Genomic DNA, 21,079 nt, shown 5'->3' on the forward strand with positions numbered 1-21,079 from the left:
TCTGTACTACAGTTAATCTTTAAATCTTAAAAATAAACTTTTTGCCAGTAATTGTCCTGTTTCTGGTAACATGGTAAACAGTGCTGACTTTGTACATTCTGTCCTAGAGATCTTACAGTAAGTGTAATCATGAATCTATGTAAAAAGGAGCATCCATCAGATCATGTAGCAGACTTAATGTGCCAATTAGCAGGAGGATATTTAGTTCTGAGCTGAGATCTCTCTCTCTCTCTCTCTCTCTCTCTCTCTCTCTGCCATAAAGCATGATGTTAAAACTCACCAAGGAGAAGACTATCCTAGGCATCAAACAAACAGTGTTGGTCAGTTAGCCAGAGTAAAAGATTCTTGTTTCTGATCCCCATCATAAGTGGCAAGAGATGATGCTTCAAACATTCTGAAGATCAGAGACAAGGACGCTTTTTCAGTGAAATAATAAAAAACACTTGTAGCTCGGGTTTTATATTTTGGCAGTGGTTTTGCTCCCTAAGCTTGTTTCAATTTAGTTTCTGAACATTTTGTTAACAAGACGAGTTAACCGCATCAGCAGGACAAGAAAATCCTGCTGAGGATTTGACCTAGTCTGGTATTGGAACGTTCAGAAACTAAATTGAGACAAGCTTGGAGAGCAACCCACTGCCAAAAACACTTTTTCAGTCTCAATACATAGACCTCAAACCTGAATGGATCATAGCTTTGTTCATAGAACTTAACCAGTCTCATTCAATTCTATTTTTCCCAGGATGAGGAATATCTATCCTATAAAGTCAAGAAGGCAACAGATCTACCTCAAAAAAAATGTTTTTGAGTATTTGTTTATGAAATTTATGATTTTTTAAAAAGAGTAACAGAGTTGGAAGCGACCTTGGAAGTAATCTAGTCCAACGTCCTGCTAACTCAGGAGACCTGTAGTAGGGATTCGAACAGCCGAACCACCGACCTTTCTGATCGACAACCTCAGTGTCTTAGTCAGGCTATTTGCTATTTGCTACCCATCTTGTATCCAATTCTGGATGGCTTATGGCAGAATATGGAGGCATAGGTCCATACAAGCCAAAAAGGAGATAGCTCAGATTCCAAGCATAATAAAGAGTTAGATACACTTCATAGTCCTTAGCTAGGACCTGGTCCTGAACCACCAGTCAGCTTTTAATAATAGTATTTTAATAATAAGCCTCACAATTTGCTCACATTTTTAAAAAGGCAGCCTGGGGGGAAATGCTGGGTCATTCCTGGTTCCTTTCCAGTACAGACTGGGACTATATTGACATGTCCCAGTCCTTGGGGATCTGGAGAGAAGGTTCAGTAAAAGTGTATAGAGAAGCGGGACTGAGACTCATTAATCAATTTTTGTCTAAGAACTCATCTGGATTGACATCTCCCTTAGTTGCTTCACTCTTTTTCAGGACAAGTTTATAGATCTTAACAAGAGCCCCAGGTGGCCTGGCTGTTAGCTAAAGACAATCCATGAAAATTCGAATCACTTTGATCATAACTGAATAGCACACAGACTTCATGAAAAAATCAGACTAGCTGACCAGCAGAGTATGTTGGAAAGAAATAAGCTACCAAATGCCAAAATGCTAAAGAATTCTTATTTCTGATCATTCTGATCATCTTGCTGCAGATATTCAAATGAGCAGCCATTTTTTCCCCTTATTTAGCAAGAATGGACAAGACTTTTTCAAATCGAACACTAGGCCCCACAGATGGTGGCCATTACTAGCTCTATAGGCCATGAACATTTCTATTGGCTTCACATTACCTATATCACATTTCAAATCGAACCAGGTGTCAACTCGCAAAGCATCCCTGGCCTGCTCTCGAGTTGCCATAAGCAAGGGGGGGATGAAAAACCAATGAAATGGCACAGCAGCCAAAGATAGATGCACATTCCAGACTTATCTCTCTCAAGGCTGTATCTCAGGGTTGCCCACACCAGCTAGAGGGGAGTGGTCTCTACAACCCGCAAAATTGCTCTGTTGGCGAATGTGATTGATGACACACCCTGGGGGGAGGGGGGAAATAGGGTCATGATTGGGGTGTAAATTATGTAGGAGCTGGCTTCACTTGGAATGTGCTGACACGAAGCTCCTAATAAATAACTGGATTTCTTTTGAAGCTTGGCTCAAGGCTCATGATTTAATTAGGGCATCCGCCCTCAGAACCCCGACATCAGGATTTGGAGCTGGACTCATACATCTTGGTGGATACATTAGCTTACAACAAGTGCAACACAAAACCAGTATGTATAAACTAGCTGTACATCCTTAAATTATCTGGTTTCTTATACAACAAGGTCAATGTGCTCTATGACTCTGAGGAGTGCAGGATCATAACTTCTTCATACCAAACATATATTTTAAAATCATCATGAAAAACATGTGATGAATAGTTGGGGACTGTCATCATTGTACTTGAGGGCCATTGTTCCAATTCCAAGTACAGCCAAGACATTTGGCAGTGTAAAAGTGACCAAGAAAGATTGACTAATCTTGGGTTAGGTGGCTCCTGACTCAGAACAAAGTTTGGGGACTCATAACAGCAAGATAAAAATGCAATGCTAAATAGTGGGATTCAGCAGCTCAATATAAAAATTCATACAGAAACATTCAACAAGGGGTTCCATCCACTCTAACCCAAAGCCAGGTCTTCAAGGCCATCTGAAATTTCATCAGGATGGGAGCCCCACAGATCTCAGAAGGGATCTCATTTCAGAAAGTAGGTGCCATGACAGAGAAGCACATTTCCTGTATGCTGATAGATGGTATTGCTAGACCATGGTTTCAGATGGCACTGATAGACCAGTCTGTCAGCTCATATTGGTCCAGCAGACACCCATGGGAGGTGGGTGGTCAGTTAGGTAACCAGACCTTGTGCCACGTGGGGATTTGTGGTGATAATTCACACCTTGAAACAAACTGATACCCAGTGCAGCTTGTGAAGCAGGGATGTCACATGGGCATTTGAAGGCATGCCCATCACTGCCCATACCATTGTATTCTAAACCAGTTGAACCTTCTTAGTGGTCATCAAGCACATATAATGGGTTTAATAATTTGAGCTATGAGGAGACTAGGGCCTGAATGACTATCTGAAGGGTCTTTCAGTCTAGGAAGGCACACAACTAGCACAACAGATGGAGCTGTACAAAGGTCTCCACCGTTGTCATCTGATTTTTGAACAGGAGCTGTAAATCCAAGACGACCTCCAGATTGCACTCCACTCTTGAATGGGGAAGTGCTACCTATCCAAGTTTAAAGATGGAAAACCCCAGATTTAGAAGATGATTGCTTTCCACAATGGCCAGTCTCTTTTGTTAATATTGTTATCCTTGACAAGAACATTAATGGGATAGCACTGAGTTCTGTTGTTGTCTTTGAGAAGAAATGGATTCTTCTTGATTATTCCACTGCCTTCTTTTATTTGCATAAAGCTCAGGAGCCTTTCTGATAGAAACCTGTTTTAAATGTGCAATTTAAGGCAGAGTTCCCCAATTCTTGGACCATGTCCCACAACTGTGGCCTGGTCAGAATTGGGCCATAGAAATGGTGGGTAAGCGTGTGCGTGCATATGCTCGCACGCAGCTTCACTTGCGTGTACAGCAGGTAGGCGAGCACACACACAAAGCTCCACTTATATAAGTGGTGGGCGCCTGGGCCCTATGTTTGTTCAGATAGAGATGCACACTCACACCTACCACTCATGTGTAATTATCCCCTCCCCCCTCCAGTCCTGAAAGCCGGAAAGATTAAGAGACATCCAATTTAAGGAATACTGTCTGGAAGCCTATTTAGTGTTAATTTAGTACTAATAGTTATTTGAAATAGAAGACACTATTTGTTTCAGAAGTTAGGAGACCTTAAGCTATGTCTGCAAATATACCATATTTTTGGAGTATAAGACGCACCTTTTTCCCCCCTAAAAGGGGGTGAAAATTTAGGTGCGTCTTATACACCGAATGTAGCCCCACCCACCCACTGGCCCCACCCTTTGGCCTCTGCCTCCCAGCAGTTACCTTCTTGCAGCGAACAGCAAGAAAAAACAGCTCCTTTCAGCTTCAGCACAGCCTAATTAGCACAAGTTGATTAGATCAGCCTCCCGACTCTCAGCTGATTTGCTCTCAGCTGTTTTGCTCTCAGCTGTTTTGCACAGACCTCTGCTGCTTGCTGCAAGGAGGTAAATTGCTGGAGCAGATTTTTTTTCTCCTTGTGCTAATCAAGCTATGGTGAAAATGAAAGTAAAGCAGGCTGTTTGCTGTTTGCTGCAACGAGGCAAAATTGCTCAGAGGCAGAGGGAGAGGGAGATTTCTTTTTCTTCTTTTCCTCACCAAAAAAGGTAGGTGCGTCTTATAGTCCGGTGCATTTTATACTCCGAAAAAAACGGTAATTACTGATCACTGCATCTTAGAGACATAATTATAAGGATTGCTGGTTTGGTTAACATACACAACTTCCTGAAAAGGAACTAATTGTCAGAGAATGAGAACGCAGGCCTTCTATTTTCCACAATTCAGGCAGTTTTAGAAGACTGTATTTATCACTTAGAGAAGGAATAAACAATGCCAGGTGTGTCAAACTGGCGGCTCGCGGACCAGATGCATCCTGTGCAGGCCACATCCACCCCAGCTCTGTGAAGGGAAAAAAATGTCACAATACATCAGGTGATGGCAATGTGACACCACAAGTTTGACACCCATGAACTATGTACTTATATTTGAATATAAGTCCTCACAATTCCTTGAACTTCAGTTCTTCAACTGTGTAGAGCCAGGTTCTTGGTTTTTTTCTTCTTCTTCTTTTTCATAGCTGGCTTATTTGGAAGTGATTATGTAAATTAAACAGAATGTCAATGTACAAAACAAGTTAATACAACAGGAAAATCACTAATATTGACTATAGCAAAGGACCAGTTCCTTTATATTTTACCAGTCTGAGCATCAGTCATAGAATTTTAAACAAGGAGGTTTAATGGAAACTGACCACCAGATGGCAGCAAACACAAGTGAATTGAAATACCTGTACAGTACTGTTCTGACAATCTATACTTGAACAAGTCTATAGTTTAAAAAAACATTTCCAACTCAGTATTCATGTTTTTAAAAAGATTGGGATGGAATGCTGTGGTTGAGGTGAGCAGTTCTTCATAAGGCACTTCTCAGGATATTTCTTTGATGTTCTATGGAGGGAGGGTGCCCTCAAGTCTGTGTTGATTCCTAGATTCTGCTTGGACAATTCCTGCAGGTATTTTGGGCCACAGTTATATAATTTTTTAATAATTTTAAATTTTGTATTGGTGTGTGTTTTAGTTCTGGCTGTGCACCGCCCTGAGTCCACTAGGAGAAGGGCGGGATATAAATTGAATAAAATAAAATAAATAAATAAATAAATTTTTGGGAAAGGCTTTTCAGAAGCAATTTACTATTGCCTGCTTCATTAGGCTGAGAGAGAGTGGCTGGCCCAAAGTCACCAAGATGGCTTTGTGTCTAAAGTGGGATTAGTATTCACAGGCTTCCTGTTACTCACCAGGTGATTTAATCACAGAGACTGGTTCGTCGATGTTCATATAGCGGTGTAAATCCAGTCATATTTAAGGACTGGAAATCAATGGGGTTTTTTAAAAACAGAAATAACTAACTTGTCTCACTGATTTCAGCAAGGATTTCTGCAAATACTCTATGAGGAAGGTTAAGGGTTGAATCATGTTGTTATAAGCTACTGTATATAGCTTATTCATCTCACATGATGTGATTCTGGGCAAAAGCCAAACAGGCCATTAAAAACAATTTGAATAAGCATACAAAAAAATACAAAGGTTAATATTATGAAAAGGCTAAGAGAGAGCATCAGATTATGAACAATAGGGCAACCTCAGGGGTGGGCTGCTGGGGGTTCGCAGGGGTTCGGAAGAACCTCTAGCTAAGATTCTGTGCAGTTCAGAGAACCCCAAAATCCCATTCCTGGCTGGCCCCACCCACCCCATCCCTCCCAGGAGTCCCCACACAGCCCGTTTTGGATGTAGGTAAGTGCAGGGGGAGCACAGAGACTCTGGGAGGGTGAAAAATGGGCCTACTGGAAGTTCGGGAAGGCTGGAAATGGGCCTGTTTCTGGCTTCCAGAAGGCTTCCAGAGCCTGGAAGGCTGTTTTCACCCTCCTGGAGGCTTGAGGAAAGCCTCTGCTGCCCGGGGAGGGCAAAAACACCCCCCCCCACACCATGGTGCAGGAGGCTGACTAGGCCATGCCCACCATGGCCACATCCATTCAGCAACCGGGCAGAGAACCCCTTGCTAAAATTTTTGAAGCCCACCCCTGGGCAACTTCATTAGATTTCCATCTCCTTGGGATCCCCAGGTCTGATGAAACAACCAGCTTTTAAGGGATTTATGGAAAGTCAGCAAAGATAGGGCCAGTCTCATCTGGGGGCCGGGGGAAATATTCCAGAGGGTGGGTGCCAAGGTAGAAAAGCCTTGTCTCCTGGGTCCCATCAGATGGAACTCCTTAGTAGATGGGACTCATGGTAGACCTCTCCTGCTGGATCTAATGGGACAGGCAAACATAATTACTTTTATTTTTATTTTATTTTATTTGTCAAACAAAAATTACAAATTTGAACAGACAAAATAAGAAAATCAAAATGTAACAGGAACAATAGGCAATCTAGTGCATTTACACATGTTCCTTTAGTGTGTGGTCCACAGAAGTTAAGGTAGAATGAAAACTGTGAATGTTGATGGCTGAGACAAGTGAATCAGGTAAAATATTGCAGATTTTGACAATTCTGTTACAAAAATCATTTTTTTTTACAACCAAGAGGTTTACATTAAGTTTAAAGCAATCATTCACATGTGTTGCATTACAATTAAAGCTTAAAAACAATCATTTACAGGTAAAGCATTACTATGTACAATTTTGTATGCAATACCTAAATCTGACTGCAAGTGTCGCAGTTCCAAACTATCCAAACTAAGAATTTCAACCTTAGTAGCATAAGGTACTCTATTATGGACAGAAGAATGCAAGATTTTTCTTCCAAAGTATTTCTGAACTCGTTCAATTGTATTAATGTTCAATATGTGGTAAGGATTCCAGACAATTTAACAATATTCGAGGAGAATACGGGGGAGACATAGTCCCTCAGATAACCCACCCCCAGCCGTAAAGGCTTTAAAGGTCACCAGCTGAAGCATCTGGATACTCTTCAAGGGCAGGCTCATGTTTAGGAGATTACAGTAATCCATTGTGGAGATGACCAAGGCATAAGTGACCGCGAACACAGCCTCCTGGTCCAGGAATGGGTACAAATGATACACAACATGCAAAAGTACTCTAAGCATCACCGCTACCTGCTCTTTGAGCAGGATTCATGAATCTAGAAGGACCCAAAGTTATTCTCCATATCTCTTTGGGGCAGTCCCACCCCATTCACTACCAAAGATGGCAGAGTCTTAGCATTGGCAGGCTCCCAAACCCAGAGCCACCCAATCTTGCCTGGGCTCAGTTGGCGTCATGCACGTGCTTTGCACCAGCGCATTGAATTTCAGAACAGCTGAGGCATGGCAATCCACTCTGCCACGCCTATCAGCTGGACTAAAAATGAAGGAATATAGGTAGGTATAGCGCAGGGGCGGGCGGGTCCAACTGACGGTTGGAGTGAACCAGTTCGTGCTCACCTAACCATCTCCGCTACCAGCTCACCTGAACCGGACAGAACCGGTAGCAACCCACCACTGCAGCCTTCCCTGAGGTAAGTCCTACATCGGGAACTGTTAGCAATTCCCCCAAACCCCAAATCTCTTCCCATCCCAAATGTGACCGAACTTCCTTATCTTTATTGGCTCTCAGAGCTCAGGTGACTGTCTCTGGGCACATCTGGCTGGTATGTGATTTAAAGGGCCAGCTGCTTCCCACTCCCTCTGCCATTCCCTATTGTTCAAACCAATAAATGTTTGAGGTAGCAATTCTAAGTGTTTGCCAGCATCTCTTTATTCCTTGCTAAAATACTTCATCCTGCTCCAGGCAAAGAATCTCAAAAGAAGGTCTGACCCAAGAACCAGTATGAGAACGGTTGGTTTTGAGCTCATAGTCAAGCTGCTATAGTCAAACTGAACCCCCAACTGGGTTGGCAAGAGCTTCATGGCAGTGTGGCATCCTATGACAATAATACATGGAAGAACCAAGTGAAGCTTCTTATTGGACACGGTCAAAAAACTGGGACTCAATCTCAAAGTATTGTAGCATATATATGAAATAGAGAGCCCTCCACAGACCAGCAACATCCTCACAGTGTATGGGATTCTGGACACGCATATATGTACACACACAGAGCAGCATCTGGGTAACCACAAAAGTGTGCAAGAATTTCAAAAGGCATGAATTTATGAAGGCCACTGATTCCATATATTGCTTCAAAGGAGGATTCTTGCTTTGGTTCACACATATATGAACCATTTCAGCTGAAGTTTGGTTGAATTCCAACATTGCCTCCAACCATTGCACAGCCCTAGGTTTTAGTCAGAAGACTGAGATCCAACTAGGATTTGACTGAATTAAAAACTTTTGACCCTGAAGTTTCTTTTGTTTCTTTTGTCACTGTAATTGACGCTATCATGGAATAATGTTGAGAATATTGTTTATTTATTTGATTAATGTCTTCAGCTTATTTGCTGGGTCAGAGGACAGTGCTAGAAACTACTGCTTTGTAAAACCAGTCAATAGTAAACTAATATTTGGCATTTCACAGTGCCACCAGCAATCTTCCTAACTGAGGCCCTCTTGCTGAAGCCAATTATCCCATAGGAAAAGATAAAAGTCCTCAAATAGTAAAAGGTGAAAGATTTATACGATCTGAAGAGAAACCAGGTTCCTAGTTGGTTGTCGATTATAGAAGCTCTAGTGGCCCCAAATAGGAGAGGAAATTATAAACTGGGCACATATAAGGATATCTTGGACGAAGAAGGGAAGCTCAAACCTTTGGAAGCATTGAGGGACCAGGGGTTCAATCTGGATTGGTGGAACTATCTCCAAATTAAATCTAGATTTCAAGAAGATAGAGATAGAAGGGGTATTGAAATGAAATATGGATATTTTGACAAAATTATTTGGGGTCCAGAAAAGAAAATGCTATCCAAAATTTATAACTTTATATTAGATGAGGATAGAGCGGAGACGATAGCTAAAAAACAGTTAAGCATTTGGGAGAAAAACTTAGGATATGCCCTCAATTTCAATGACTGGGAGACAGCTTGGAACAGGAATCTCAAAATAACAAAATCAGCAACATTCAGGGAAAACCACTACAAAATGCTGCATAGGTGGTATCTAGCCCCGGACAGGCTGGCTAAAATATTCCCAAACTCTTCTGCTTTATGCTGGAAATGTGGAAAAACGGTCGGCACCTTTTATCATCTTTGGTGGACCTGTCCTGAGACCAAAAAGTTTTGGTTAAAGATCCGACTCTGGCTCTCTGAAATAATGGGACAGGAGATAGTCCTGGCCCCGGAATCTTTTCTCTTAGGTATGACGGAAGATGGTCTCAACAATAATAAAACCCATTTGGCAATCCAAATTATCACTGCGGCTAGAATAGCCTTTGCGAAACTTTGGAAATCTAAATCTACCCCCTCTGAGGAAACATTAATAAATAAAATCCTAGAGTGCGCAGAGATGGCTAAACTGACAAACGAGCTAAAAAATGAAGAAAATTCAAAGCACTATGAAGTATGGGGAATTTGGTATAACTGGTTAAAGAATAGGATAAAAGTATGATAATAGGCTATAGTTGCTTAAACATCAGAAATGGACTCAATTGTATAGAAATGTAGAGAATTATATAGTATTGTATAATATAATGTATAGTGACAGTTATGGATGGAATCCATCCAATATTTGACTTATGAATTGTGTATGCACCGTACCCCGGATCAAGACTGAGATTGTATTTTGTCTTTTTAAATACTGGAAAACTCAATAAAATATATTAAAAAAAAAAAAAAAAAAAAGCCCTCAAATAGGACAAGAGCAGACAATTATTTCACTTCTTAAATCTGTGGAATGGAATGTGTGCATAGAAAAGGTAACAGCATCCTAGGAGTAATTACAGATAAACTACAGATAGTGGCATTTGTGGACACAAGAATGTTGTGGCCTTCAAGCTGCTCATCCATCCTTCTACTGTCTTCAGACAGTTTATTCGGAATTGAATAAAATTGTCAATTTCCAGCTGACACTCAATAATTAGTCAGTAACTTTCCTATGCTTGTAAAAGTAAATTGGCATTGGAGACACATATAATGACTTTTACTGATTTGCAAAGTTTCAACACAGCAGACTTCCGTGGCTCGTGTCTAGAAACACCTTACTGCAAATTCTTCATAAATAACAGGATATAAATGCTTTTAAAAAACACTCCAATTCAATAAAAAAACATTTCAGCCTTGCAGACTATTTAAAAGGTCATTGGCTTCATTTGTAAAATATACATATTTAAATCTGTACACAGTAAGAATACAAAATAACATTTTATATAAGTTACATAGCTAAAATCTAAGCTCCCCTTAGGGTTTAAAAAAATTACAAAAACACACATATACAATCAACATCCTCCTTTTCCACCATATACAATCAAATATACAAAGCTTTCTGCTTTATCTGTAAACTTACAATAGCCTTGGTATAAAATATCCCTACAACATGAATATACAAAATAGTGTACAGTTCATCTCTGCTGTGCAAAGACAGCAAAATTCGACTAAAAAAATCAAAGAGGCAAACCTGTGTCCTTATGCCCACATATACATGTTTAATAGGCACAAAGATGAATGATAAAGACCTCGGGAAGAGCAGGGGAAAGTTTGATGATGGCAATATATGTGATATTTACAAATAAATGTTTATACTTGAAAAAAAATCAAGGAAAATAGGGGGAAAGGGCTGGTGGATGAGAGAGACCAAAACTATCTTCACGTAACAGTATATTGTCAATAATTTATCCCCAGCGACACAGCAGTTTGGCATCGTAGTCAAGTCACTAAGTTAGTTTCTCCAACTTGGTCCAGTCCAGAAATGTTGGATTCCTTTCTTTATTATTCTCAGCCAACTTGGCCAACACCTCTAAAAGGCATACACACACACACACACACACACACACACACTTCCTTACAAGGAAAATTGTTAATCAGCCCAATCCTTGGGTGAAATAGCCTCTACTGTTATTTGTAACACAACCTACAATTGAGGATTTTTTTCTATGCTGTATCCATGGAGACTTAAAAAACAAATAGATTTTTAAATAAGAATGCTGGCTGATTTAGACAAAACCTAATTAGATTATAACAGCTAAGGCTTCACATCTTGGATAGATATAGCATATGGCATGCAGATGTCTTGTAGATGAATGGTGAGCGTTGCATTTTCCGTATGAAATGCATGGATGTGGAAAGGCATTACCTCTTCAATCAAATAGCCCTTAATTTATGTACAACCCCTCAATGTCCTCTTTTTTTTTTCCATAAGGAGAAGGTCTCTACGAAACTGTGATCTCCTCATCTTCCTCCTCCTCCCCTTCTTCCTCCTCCTCTTCTTCCGAGTCTGAAAAGTCTGATGGTTTACTGGGACTGCTGGAATGTGTGGGAGAGGGGAGCATCTGGGAATCCAACCTGTCTCTCTGATGTGTGTGATCTGTGGACTGGTGGTAAGCTAAAGAATGTCTTGGGCTCACTGGGTACAATGGGGGAACCACTGCTGCTTCCTCCTCTTCCTCCCCAATGCCCTTCTTGCCCACGTCACTGAGGTCTGGGTGAGGGTTGAACTTTGTGGGTAAGGTTTGTTCCCGGCAGCCACCGGATGACAGGAGTTCTCTCTCTTTGGAGTTTCTCCATTTCATTCTTCTGTTTTGGAACCAGATCTTCACCTAGAATTTTCAAATATACAAGAAAGTAGATCAAGATAACCATACACATGACTTGCATCAACCTTGAAATACTTTTCTGAGGCTAAAAAACCTTTCAAAAACCGCGGTCCTTCCCTTCTTTCAAAGCTCCAATAAGTCCATATACAACAGTGTAGTGTAGAAAATTGATACAAATGAATGCATTTTGGGAAGATTTCAGCTTCAAAACACGACAAAGATAATTTTAAAGTTTGGTCTAGTAGTGGTTAAGGCACAAGACTAGAAATCAGGAGTCTGTGAGTTAGGCATGAAAGCCAGCTGGGTGACTTTGAGGCAGTCATTTTCAGCCTAATTTATCTCAGAGAGTTGTTGTTATGAGAAAAACAGGAGGAGGAAGGAGTATTGGGTATGTTCCCCACTTTGAGGTATTTATAAAAATAATAAAAGCAGCATAAAAAGGTCTAACTCTAATCTACAATATAAACAAAGTGCTGCAGAAATCTATAGGATTCCTCCAGAATCATCAGAGTAGTTTAAAAATTCACATCTCATTGTTAAATATGAGATTTTTGTATTAGAGATTTTTTTTAATGACACTCTGTAACAGGCCTGACCATTATTTGAATCTCCAGGCACCTTGCTAAAAGTGGTAAGAACTTGAAATGTAATACAATCTAGTTTCTCTTCTTTTCAGTTAAAGAAATGTATCAGTTATAAGAAGAAAATAATAAGTCAAGGAAAGTTATAAAAACTAGATAAATATAATGGGCAGAATATATATAAAATATGGGAATAGTGTTGTATAAGTACATTAATTTTTAAGGAGAATTTTTTTTAAAAAAAATCCATATTCAAACACATTTGAAAAGATTAATTTATTGTAGGAAATAGATTGTTAATAAAATTAAAAATGGAGATGAAAAGTGAAGAGAATAATTCTCCACACTTAAATAAAAATGTAAAATAAGGACAAGAAACTTATAGTAAAACTGATTAATAGATTACAAAAGGTAGCATGGCAATTTTTCTGATTTCCTCAAACAGATTAGATTGCCTAACTAATTCAATGTACTTTCTCCTCAGAGTTGACAAAGTAGCCTAATTTGATTGTAATACCTCAAACAAAATACAAAACTATTTTAATTTATATGCTATAATTTTAGACCAATATAGCAATTATTTTATGATCACGTTTCAAGACTTGCTGATACAGATTTAAATTGAATTTTATGCCATAAGAAGATCCAAAGTGATTCATGAAATTCTTATCCCGTATCTTTTCCTCACATTACTTTGGGTTTTCAGGAAACTTTCTTGAAGTTATCATAATACTGAAGAAGTTCCTTGGATCTTAAATCTAATGGGAAGTAATTATTTGCGTGACCTTTTCTTACATAGAGGGAAGAATTTACCCACAGCTCCTCCGCATTTACTGAAAGATGTTCTTTGCAGCTTTTTCCCCCTCCAGCTTTATTTACTTATTTTTAATATTTTGAACATTAGCTGGGCTAAACTCTCAATCTATGAAGATGAGGAACAATCTGAGCTGGCAACTTGATGCCCTGTAAATATTTTGGACTCGTTTCCATAATCCCAAATCATCATCTACAACCAATATTCAGTAACAACTGTTATCAATTAAAACTGGACGTTAGAACATTCTCTAATTGAAATAATCCCATGCAATTCTACTTTTATTTTTATCTCTGTAATTCTAGTACCTTTAGCCCCACCTTTTTCAGATAAGGATATGGAATGCTGGGACTCTTAATTCATAAGATCTCAGGTTCTTGGCTTCTTTCTTACCTAAATTCATCTTATAGTTCACTTTAGGGATCTGATCCACTTATAATGATCCCATTGATTTTCTAAAATAAGAAAGCAAGACCCATATCTCCGTCCCATCCAGGGTGGGAATCTGAGTGGAAAGAAAGAGCGCAAGCACTTTTTCTGTGGTTCTACTGTTTTTAAAACTATTATTTAATTAGATAAATATTCTCATCCTAAATTCTCTGTTGTCCTCATTTGAAAAATTTGATCATGCTAACCTTGTTTAAGGATTTTATGGGATTATATAAATACCTTCAATTTTGTCTGTAAGACTTTTCCGTATGCTACGGGCATGCTGTACTTGCATTGCTTAGTATTCCACTGGATGCTTTATTTTACATTAATTTCAAATCCCAAGCTTTCAAGAAGAGACTGGACTGCCATCTGTCAGAAATGGTGTAGCGTCTCCTGCTTGGGAGGGAGGGTAGGACTAGATGACCTACAAGGTCCCTTCCAACTCTGTTAATCTGTATCTGTATCGGCAGCCCCTTAGAGTTGTTGTTCCATTCACTCATTTCTGGTTTCACACAACACACTGAATAATAAACTAACTTCACCAGCTGGGTTTCCACCTTACCCCAGGCCAAATATGATTGGCTAATTTGTTGCTTATTGTAATTGGGTGATTTAGGCTATAAATTAAGAAACAACTCACCAACTGCCTATAGATTGTTTAACCAGTTCATATGACTGGATAGCCGGATAAAGAATTACCTGGGAATCTTTCAGGCCCAGTTTAGCTGCCAGTTTTTTCCTATCTGGTTTGCTGATGTATTTCTGTTTCTGAAACATTTTCTCCAGGGCTTTTCTTTGTACATCTGAGAAAACTGCCCTACGGAGCATCCCTCGGCGAGGTTTCCCTCGAGCAGCCAGGGGCCAAGAGAATGTCCCAGGGATAGGCACCACAGAGGAGGCTGTGAGAAAAAAAGAAAGAAAGAAAGAAGAAGCATTATTGGCGAAATCAGCTGGAAAAAAAATGGAGTCAAGGATATCCCTGTTCCCAAAGAGGGCATCTATATTCTATTCAAATTAATGACAAATCTCCCTGTGATTTGCATGCCTAAAGATATGGCCACTATCTTTAGTTTCCCCTTGTCTCTTATTGTGGCTGCCTTCTTTTTTTCTTTACACAGACTTATTTGGATCTAGCAGAGCACAACTACTAATCTGAATTCATGCAACAGACTTGCTCTTATTTCAGTAAATGTAACTTGATTCCATTTCATAGACTATGTCAATGAATTTACAGCAAGCTTGTTTTGTTACCAAATCCAAAGATACGAAGACAGAAAAGAAAACAAAAGAGCTAAAAAAAAAGGGTATTTTTAAAAGTTACTTTTATTGGAAGATTTTTTTTAGAAGTATACCACACACATCATTACACCCAAAATAAAATAAGGGAGTTCTTTTAAAGCAAGAACAAAGCCTTCGTTTTTACATAAAAGTTGTGGTCAATAGGTATTCATCCTCTTTTTTTTTTAAAAAAAAATTATGAATCTTTCCTCCCTCTTCCTTACAAAACTTGTAGAATTCATTCTGGAGACATGAAAAGTAACAGCTAATTAGCACATTGACTGGTTCCCAATGGGATTGGTATGATAAAAAGGGCAGAGTTTTGCCTTTAAGTGGAAAGAAAAACTCCCAAAGAGAAACAGAGATTCTAATGAAGCGTGAATAGTAATTGTGTAGTAATGAACTAACAGAAAAAGACTGAGGACAAGCAGCTAAAGCCATATATTATTTGAACAAAAGAGATTTACACTTTCAAACTAAACACAACTGCATGCCAAGCTGCTTGGGGAGAATACTGATGACACAGCCTTCTCTTTCCCCAAATCATTTTCATTAAATGAACATGAAAAGCTATATATAAAGCTCAAGTTGTTTTTGTTGGGCCATTCAAGGACTGGAGAAAGGAAGCACATTCTATTATCAAGAGAATGAATGGAAGAGCTCTTGGCTTTTGGAACAGAATATATGCAGTTGAAGCAATATTTATTAACACTGTTATTTTTAGTCGTGATTTTACTCAGTTCCAAAACTAAGATCTGAAGTTCATTTGGACTAGCTATTTAACTAGTTTATTGCGAATACAGAATTTTCTGCAACTTTATGACCTCCGCTTGCAAGACTAAAGTGTAATATGAAGCATATGAGAATGATCTGGTATCTCACCTTTCCTTTCTATTGCTCTCTTTATATGTGTGTCTCTAATTATAAATGAAGTTGAAAAATCTAAACAGTATAGAATTCTTCAGAAAGGATGGTTATGTTTGTATATCACTTCTGGAACATTTTTCTAGACATTTCTTTGAGATAGTCCAACTTTTTTTAAAAAAAAGTCCTTGGGAGAGATGGCAGGGGACTTATTGGTGAATTCTTAATGACTTCCTTTCCAAGTACTGGTGAGTTGCTTTGCTACCGTCTTAGCTGCTCTCTGTGTATTTCCCTCTTTTTTTAATGCAGAGAAATGAGCTGTATTGGTCCAGCAACATTAAGAATAGGGCAAATTGTTCCGTTCTCAGTTGAAAGTATATAGATAATGTTTTGCTCTATTTCCTTTAGCCTTATTCTGCAGAGGCACAAACCCCTCCTCCATTCCAAGCCTTCTTTGATGCAACCACTCAGCCGAAGCAAACTTTTTGGAGAAGTTGGCTTCGGCCACACCGAAGGGACCAAACAAGGGAACTCCCCATGAGGTCTTGTGAAACCGTTGGCAAAGCGAATGACCCTTAATGAGAAATTAGCCCATGGCTGGTAAATGTCTATCAGCAGCACGGCAGAGTCAGCGCCGGGTCTGTGTGTGGCTGCCCGGAGGGAGCTGACCAAATTGGTCATGGTGCTGAAACTTTTGTTGACGACCGGGCGAAAAAGCCGCGACTCTGTGGGAAAACTGCCGCCTCGAAAGGAAGGCCGGGCAGCAGCTCAGTCAGAAATCAAGCGCCTCACACTTGGACCGTGACCATCCCCGGCTAATTTGCAGTGCCGAGAGGGGGGGAAAGGCGTGGGAGGGGGGGAGAGAGAGAGAATTGGGAAGGAAAATGTCACGCAGTGGCGGCTTGTGCTAAATAGGGCATCAAATTGGCGCGACTGATTCTTGAATGTTGTACCCCGTCCAACCTCTGAACCGGAGGCCCGTCCTCCCCCCTCCTCTCCTCTCCTCTCCCCTCCCCATCCCTCCAAGGGAGAGAAGGGGGCGAATTCAAGAAATGCTCACAACAAAGGGAATAGCTTCGGGGATGCTGTTAGGCCAAGACTTTGTGGCAGGAATCCGGGCGCTTCAGGGCCAGTTTACACCAGGTTGTAGCCCGGCTAGGAACACCCACTGCCATATACCGGTATAAACCTTCCCCCCACCTCCCCACATTGCTACTAGATAGGACAGTCGAAGAGAGCAGGGAAAGCAGAGATGGGCAGTTATGGAAGCCTCTTCCGCCCGCCCCGAAACCTACCTGGGAAATAAGACGACCTAATAAAAGGTTGGAAGGAGCCTTCGAAGTAAGGGAAGGAGAAGGTCTTGACGGGGACGTTCTGGATCAGCGCAGGAGAAGCCTCTGGGGAAAGAAAAGGCGGTTTAGCGAAGACCCCAAGAGCGTCTCAAGTGGGAAGCCCCACATTTCTCCTCTCTCCTGCAGAACGCAGCGAAACACGGAGATCCCGAACTGCTCTTCTGGTTCACCAACGGATTGGATCCTTTACTGGCCAGTCCCCTCTGCTGTGGCGGGAACCAGAGGAGAGGAGCGATTCGGGCGACTGGTTTTCGGGACCCTTGGCAGATTTTTTTTTATTATTATTATTATCTGCTCCTGGATTCTCTTCCCCTACTATTCACCCTGGGTCTGATTCCTTTTGCGCGGGCGGACCGCTTGCGGAGCCACGAGCGCGCCTGCTCCCCTTTGGTGGTGCCGGGTTCTCGTTACGCGTCCCAGGCCCACCTGGTCGATGACGCGCCACTCTGCGAGTCCCTCCTTCTACCTCCCTCTTGGAGGAGGCGTCCGACGAGCAAGATCTTCGCCCTTCGGCTCCATTCACCACCCACCTGGTTTCTCCTTCCTTCCCCCCCCCCACTTTCCCGACAATCTTTGCAAAGGGCGAGGGGAAAACCGATTGACGACGCGCTGGCCGCTTACCTGTCCGCGGAGGGGAGGACAGGATGGCGTTGACTCCGAACTTCAGGAAAGCGGCGTCCCCGCTGGAAGAGATCGAGGAGCGGGCGGAGCAGCCGGTCTTGGCGCCGGAGGGCTCGGCAGTCGCCAGCTCGGCTGAGCTCGCAGCTTCGGTCCTGGCTGCCCCGACGCCGGCAACTGGGGGAGACAAGCTGGGCGTCGGGGCGCTTCCTCGGGGTGGATAACCTGCCGGCCGGCCGATCCTCAGGAGATCTTCCACCAAGAAGCCGGAGGGGCCGGAGAAGGCGGATTGCAGCGTCTGAGGCAACGTGAGAGTCGGAGTCGGTCGCAAGAGACTCGGGTAGACGGCGGGAGGCGCCAGCAGGCTTGGGAACATCATGGCCCGGGCAAGAGAGCGCGCCAAGAGCGGGGAGAGGCAGGCAAGCAGGCGAGGGTGGAGAGAAGAGCGCTCTGTGCCGGGAAACGGAGGGAAGACTGGCTTACAAATACTACTACTACTAATCGTCACCCGGTGCTTGGCTTCTCTGTCCCTCCCCCCCTTCCCGACGGCCTCCTTCTTCGGCAGAGACCCACCTCGCGAGTCGGCCGGGGGTCTCCTGGCCCCTTCCTCCGCCGCGGTGGGTTTTATAGCGGTCAGCGCCGCCGAGGCGCTTTCAAAAGTGACAGCTCTAACAATGGGGTGCTCCACTTGAGTTTCATTCATCGGGCGCTCGGGGCTCCCTCATTGGTCCGGGGGTGCAATTTATGATTGGATTAGCCTTCATAAGCAACCCGCGCACAATGGGCCGCCACAAAGAAGGTGCGGTCATCAATTTTGCATATTGACCGCCTCGTTGGGGGAAGCTGTCGCTCCAAAGGCGGCCGGCGGCAGGGTGTCCATCCGAAGCCGCCGCGCGCAAGGACGCACCACACGCACACAGAGGGGGGTGGAGGGGGGGAGAGAGAGAGGGAGACGAATTAAATGCCTTTTTAAAAAGTTTCCAACGACATCTCACCTCCAAAGGGAAAGAGGAGGGGGGGAATTATTCAAGAAAAGCGGAACCCTACATTTATTTGCATTCAATCGCTGTTTTCCTTTTCGCTTAGGCTAAGGAAATTAGACGATATATTCATATTATCTTATTCTGACATTTTCTAAAGGATGGAGAGTACAAAAGGGGCAAGATGAAATCAGCTTTCTACTGTGGGTGAAAAGGGAGGTTTGAAGTAGGAACCAGTGGTTTATCAGGTCTGTTCCTTTGTCTAGCTCTAGAGTCTAGGTTCCTGAGGGGCAACCAGTTGTTAAACTGAAAAGTGTTGTGGCAAAGACAGTGGTTGCACTTGCAGCTCTAACATTAGTTTCCCTGGCTTTGGGAAAAGATTCCAGAACATGAATCTGTTGTCATCTGAGTCAACTCCAAATGAACAATTGCTCAAAATATAATAAAAATTTTGAGCGTGAATAAAACCTCCAGTACCTTATTCCTATTTGAACTTTGAAAAGTGAAAATTCACCTTTTTTTAAATGGTCAAAACATTATTTCATGAGTCCTGTTCTTGTTATTGAATGAAGGCCAATAAAAATCAGGCCTTCAAATCAGTGTCAACTCTGACGTCAATAAATTTTCTTCCTGATGATTTGGTCCTGATGATGGTGGTGCCAATAACAATAACAGGTCTTTAAAAAAGAAAGAAAATAGCCTGCAGTTAACTTTACCTCAACATGTAACATTAAAAAAAGGGGGGGGAGCATAATTGTACTTATTAAATGGATTTGAGGCAAAAACTAAACTGCAAGAATATTTTTAGCTGGTTTGCTCTCCACACCTACATAATTTACAATATTTTGTTATTTAAGGTAAGTTATTTCCAGTGACATTCAAATCCCATTTCTTGAATTTGCTTCAGATTAACTGGACCAAATTGGCTTAAATCCATACATAGTCACAGTGATGGCTTTCAACACTGGATGTTTTTAAGCACAGACAACCCCCCACAAAAATATAGCTGGAACCTTGGCCCACACCTCCCTGGAATAAGTCATTGAACAAACAGGAATTTTAGTTTTATGTCAAAATGCAAACATGCATAGACTTGCAGCACACCTGTTACTGAAGTCTAAAAGTTAACTTGTCTTATCTCGGTTTTAAATGACTTTTTAAAGCAGACTTTCTGAAAATACCTTTTCTTTCTAACTAGCTAAAGAAGTCTCCTTCACAGCAGGGGACCATTCCCCTAAAACAAGAAGGAGGAGGAGGAGGAGGAGATGGAATTGGTGGTGTTAAGAGGAGGAGAAAGAAGGAGAAAATGTGCAGAGCAAGGGAAAGGGAAAGTAATGAACATAGCATGGAATCAAAGGCTTAAAAAAAACCCTTTCCTTTGCAAAAAGTAACAGATGTGTTAAAAACTTTGTATTTTTTTTTTAAAAAATCCCCCAATTCATCCTTTTCTGGGGTGAACTTTTAGCCAGCAGAAGCGTGCAGCCCAAGGCAAGCAGCCCTGATCCTATTAAGCATGAAGTAACTGTCACCTTCAGCTGTTCTCCCTTCGCCACACACACACACTTTTCCTCCCTTTTTTACTTGGGAACACAAAGCTTTCTCCCTCCCAAAAATCTTATTAACCAGCTTTATTTCTCCGATAGGAATTTTTTTTTTTAATGGTCATGATCTCCATGTCGGTGCTTTAACCATTCAAAGAAAAGAGAGAGAAAGGCGTGGGCTGGGGAGGGGGGAAAGAAAACTGAAAGTGCATTGGCGATTTATATCACATTAGGAGGAGAAAGAACGCCTGTTCAACCTCTCCCTTGACTCAAATCAAAAAGTTATTTGAGAAAAGGCAAAGGGAATTAGTCAAGGAAAGACTATTCCACCCCTTGCTCCCCCCCCCAATCAACTCTCCCCTCCGGATGGGTGGCTGTAGAGCTTTTAAAAAATAGTGCAACCCGAAAGGAAACCATAGAATGATTTCCTATTTAAGGGATGCTTTCTGTGCATTAAATCTGTTGTCCCTTAGTTTAAAGAGAAAGGGAATTTAAATATGCGCAAAGAAAGCCGATGTGGATTGAACAGGCACAATCGAAATTTGAACTGAATTTCTTGCAGAAGACCAAGGGTTGTGTTGGGATACTTTTCTTTGCCTTGGAAGTTTGAAAGAATTCTTACAAAATCACCAAGTGAAAAAGATAAATTTTGCCTCAGTCTGATAGTGAGTTAATCCCATCAGGTCTCCCCCTCCCCCCCAAAAAAAATAAAGTGGAA

The 21,079-nt window shown here is 41.5% G+C and overlaps 1 protein-coding gene and 1 long non-coding RNA gene across 2 annotated transcripts; one reads left to right on the top strand and one right to left on the bottom strand.

Moving 5' to 3' along the window:
- Positions 1 to 10,275: 10,275 nt before the first annotated feature.
- On the bottom strand, positions 10,276 to 18,408 carry DBX1 (developing brain homeobox 1). The gene is made up of 4 exons (XM_034417258.2): positions 17,844 to 18,408; positions 17,166 to 17,267; positions 14,428 to 14,627; positions 10,276 to 11,904 (listed from the first exon to the last, which is right to left on the bottom strand). Exons 1-4 carry the CDS (start codon positions 18,217 to 18,219, stop codon positions 11,518 to 11,520), a joined length of 1,065 nt encoding a protein of 354 aa, XP_034273149.2. The 5' UTR covers positions 18,220 to 18,408; the 3' UTR covers positions 10,276 to 11,517.
- LOC148116477 (uncharacterized) lies at positions 11,332 to 14,717 on the top strand. Its single transcript, XR_015729710.1, has 3 exons — positions 11,332 to 11,391; positions 11,508 to 11,685; positions 14,515 to 14,717. It is a non-coding gene; the product is annotated as an uncharacterized LOC148116477 (long non-coding RNA).
- Positions 18,409 to 21,079: the final 2,671 nt, after the last annotated feature.

This window comes from Pantherophis guttatus, chromosome 1 (assembly GCF_059756535.1).
Source record: "Pantherophis guttatus breed Tessera chromosome 1, ASM5975653v1, whole genome shotgun sequence".
In the NCBI taxonomy this organism is placed as follows: domain Eukaryota; kingdom Metazoa; phylum Chordata; class Lepidosauria; order Squamata; family Colubridae; genus Pantherophis; species Pantherophis guttatus.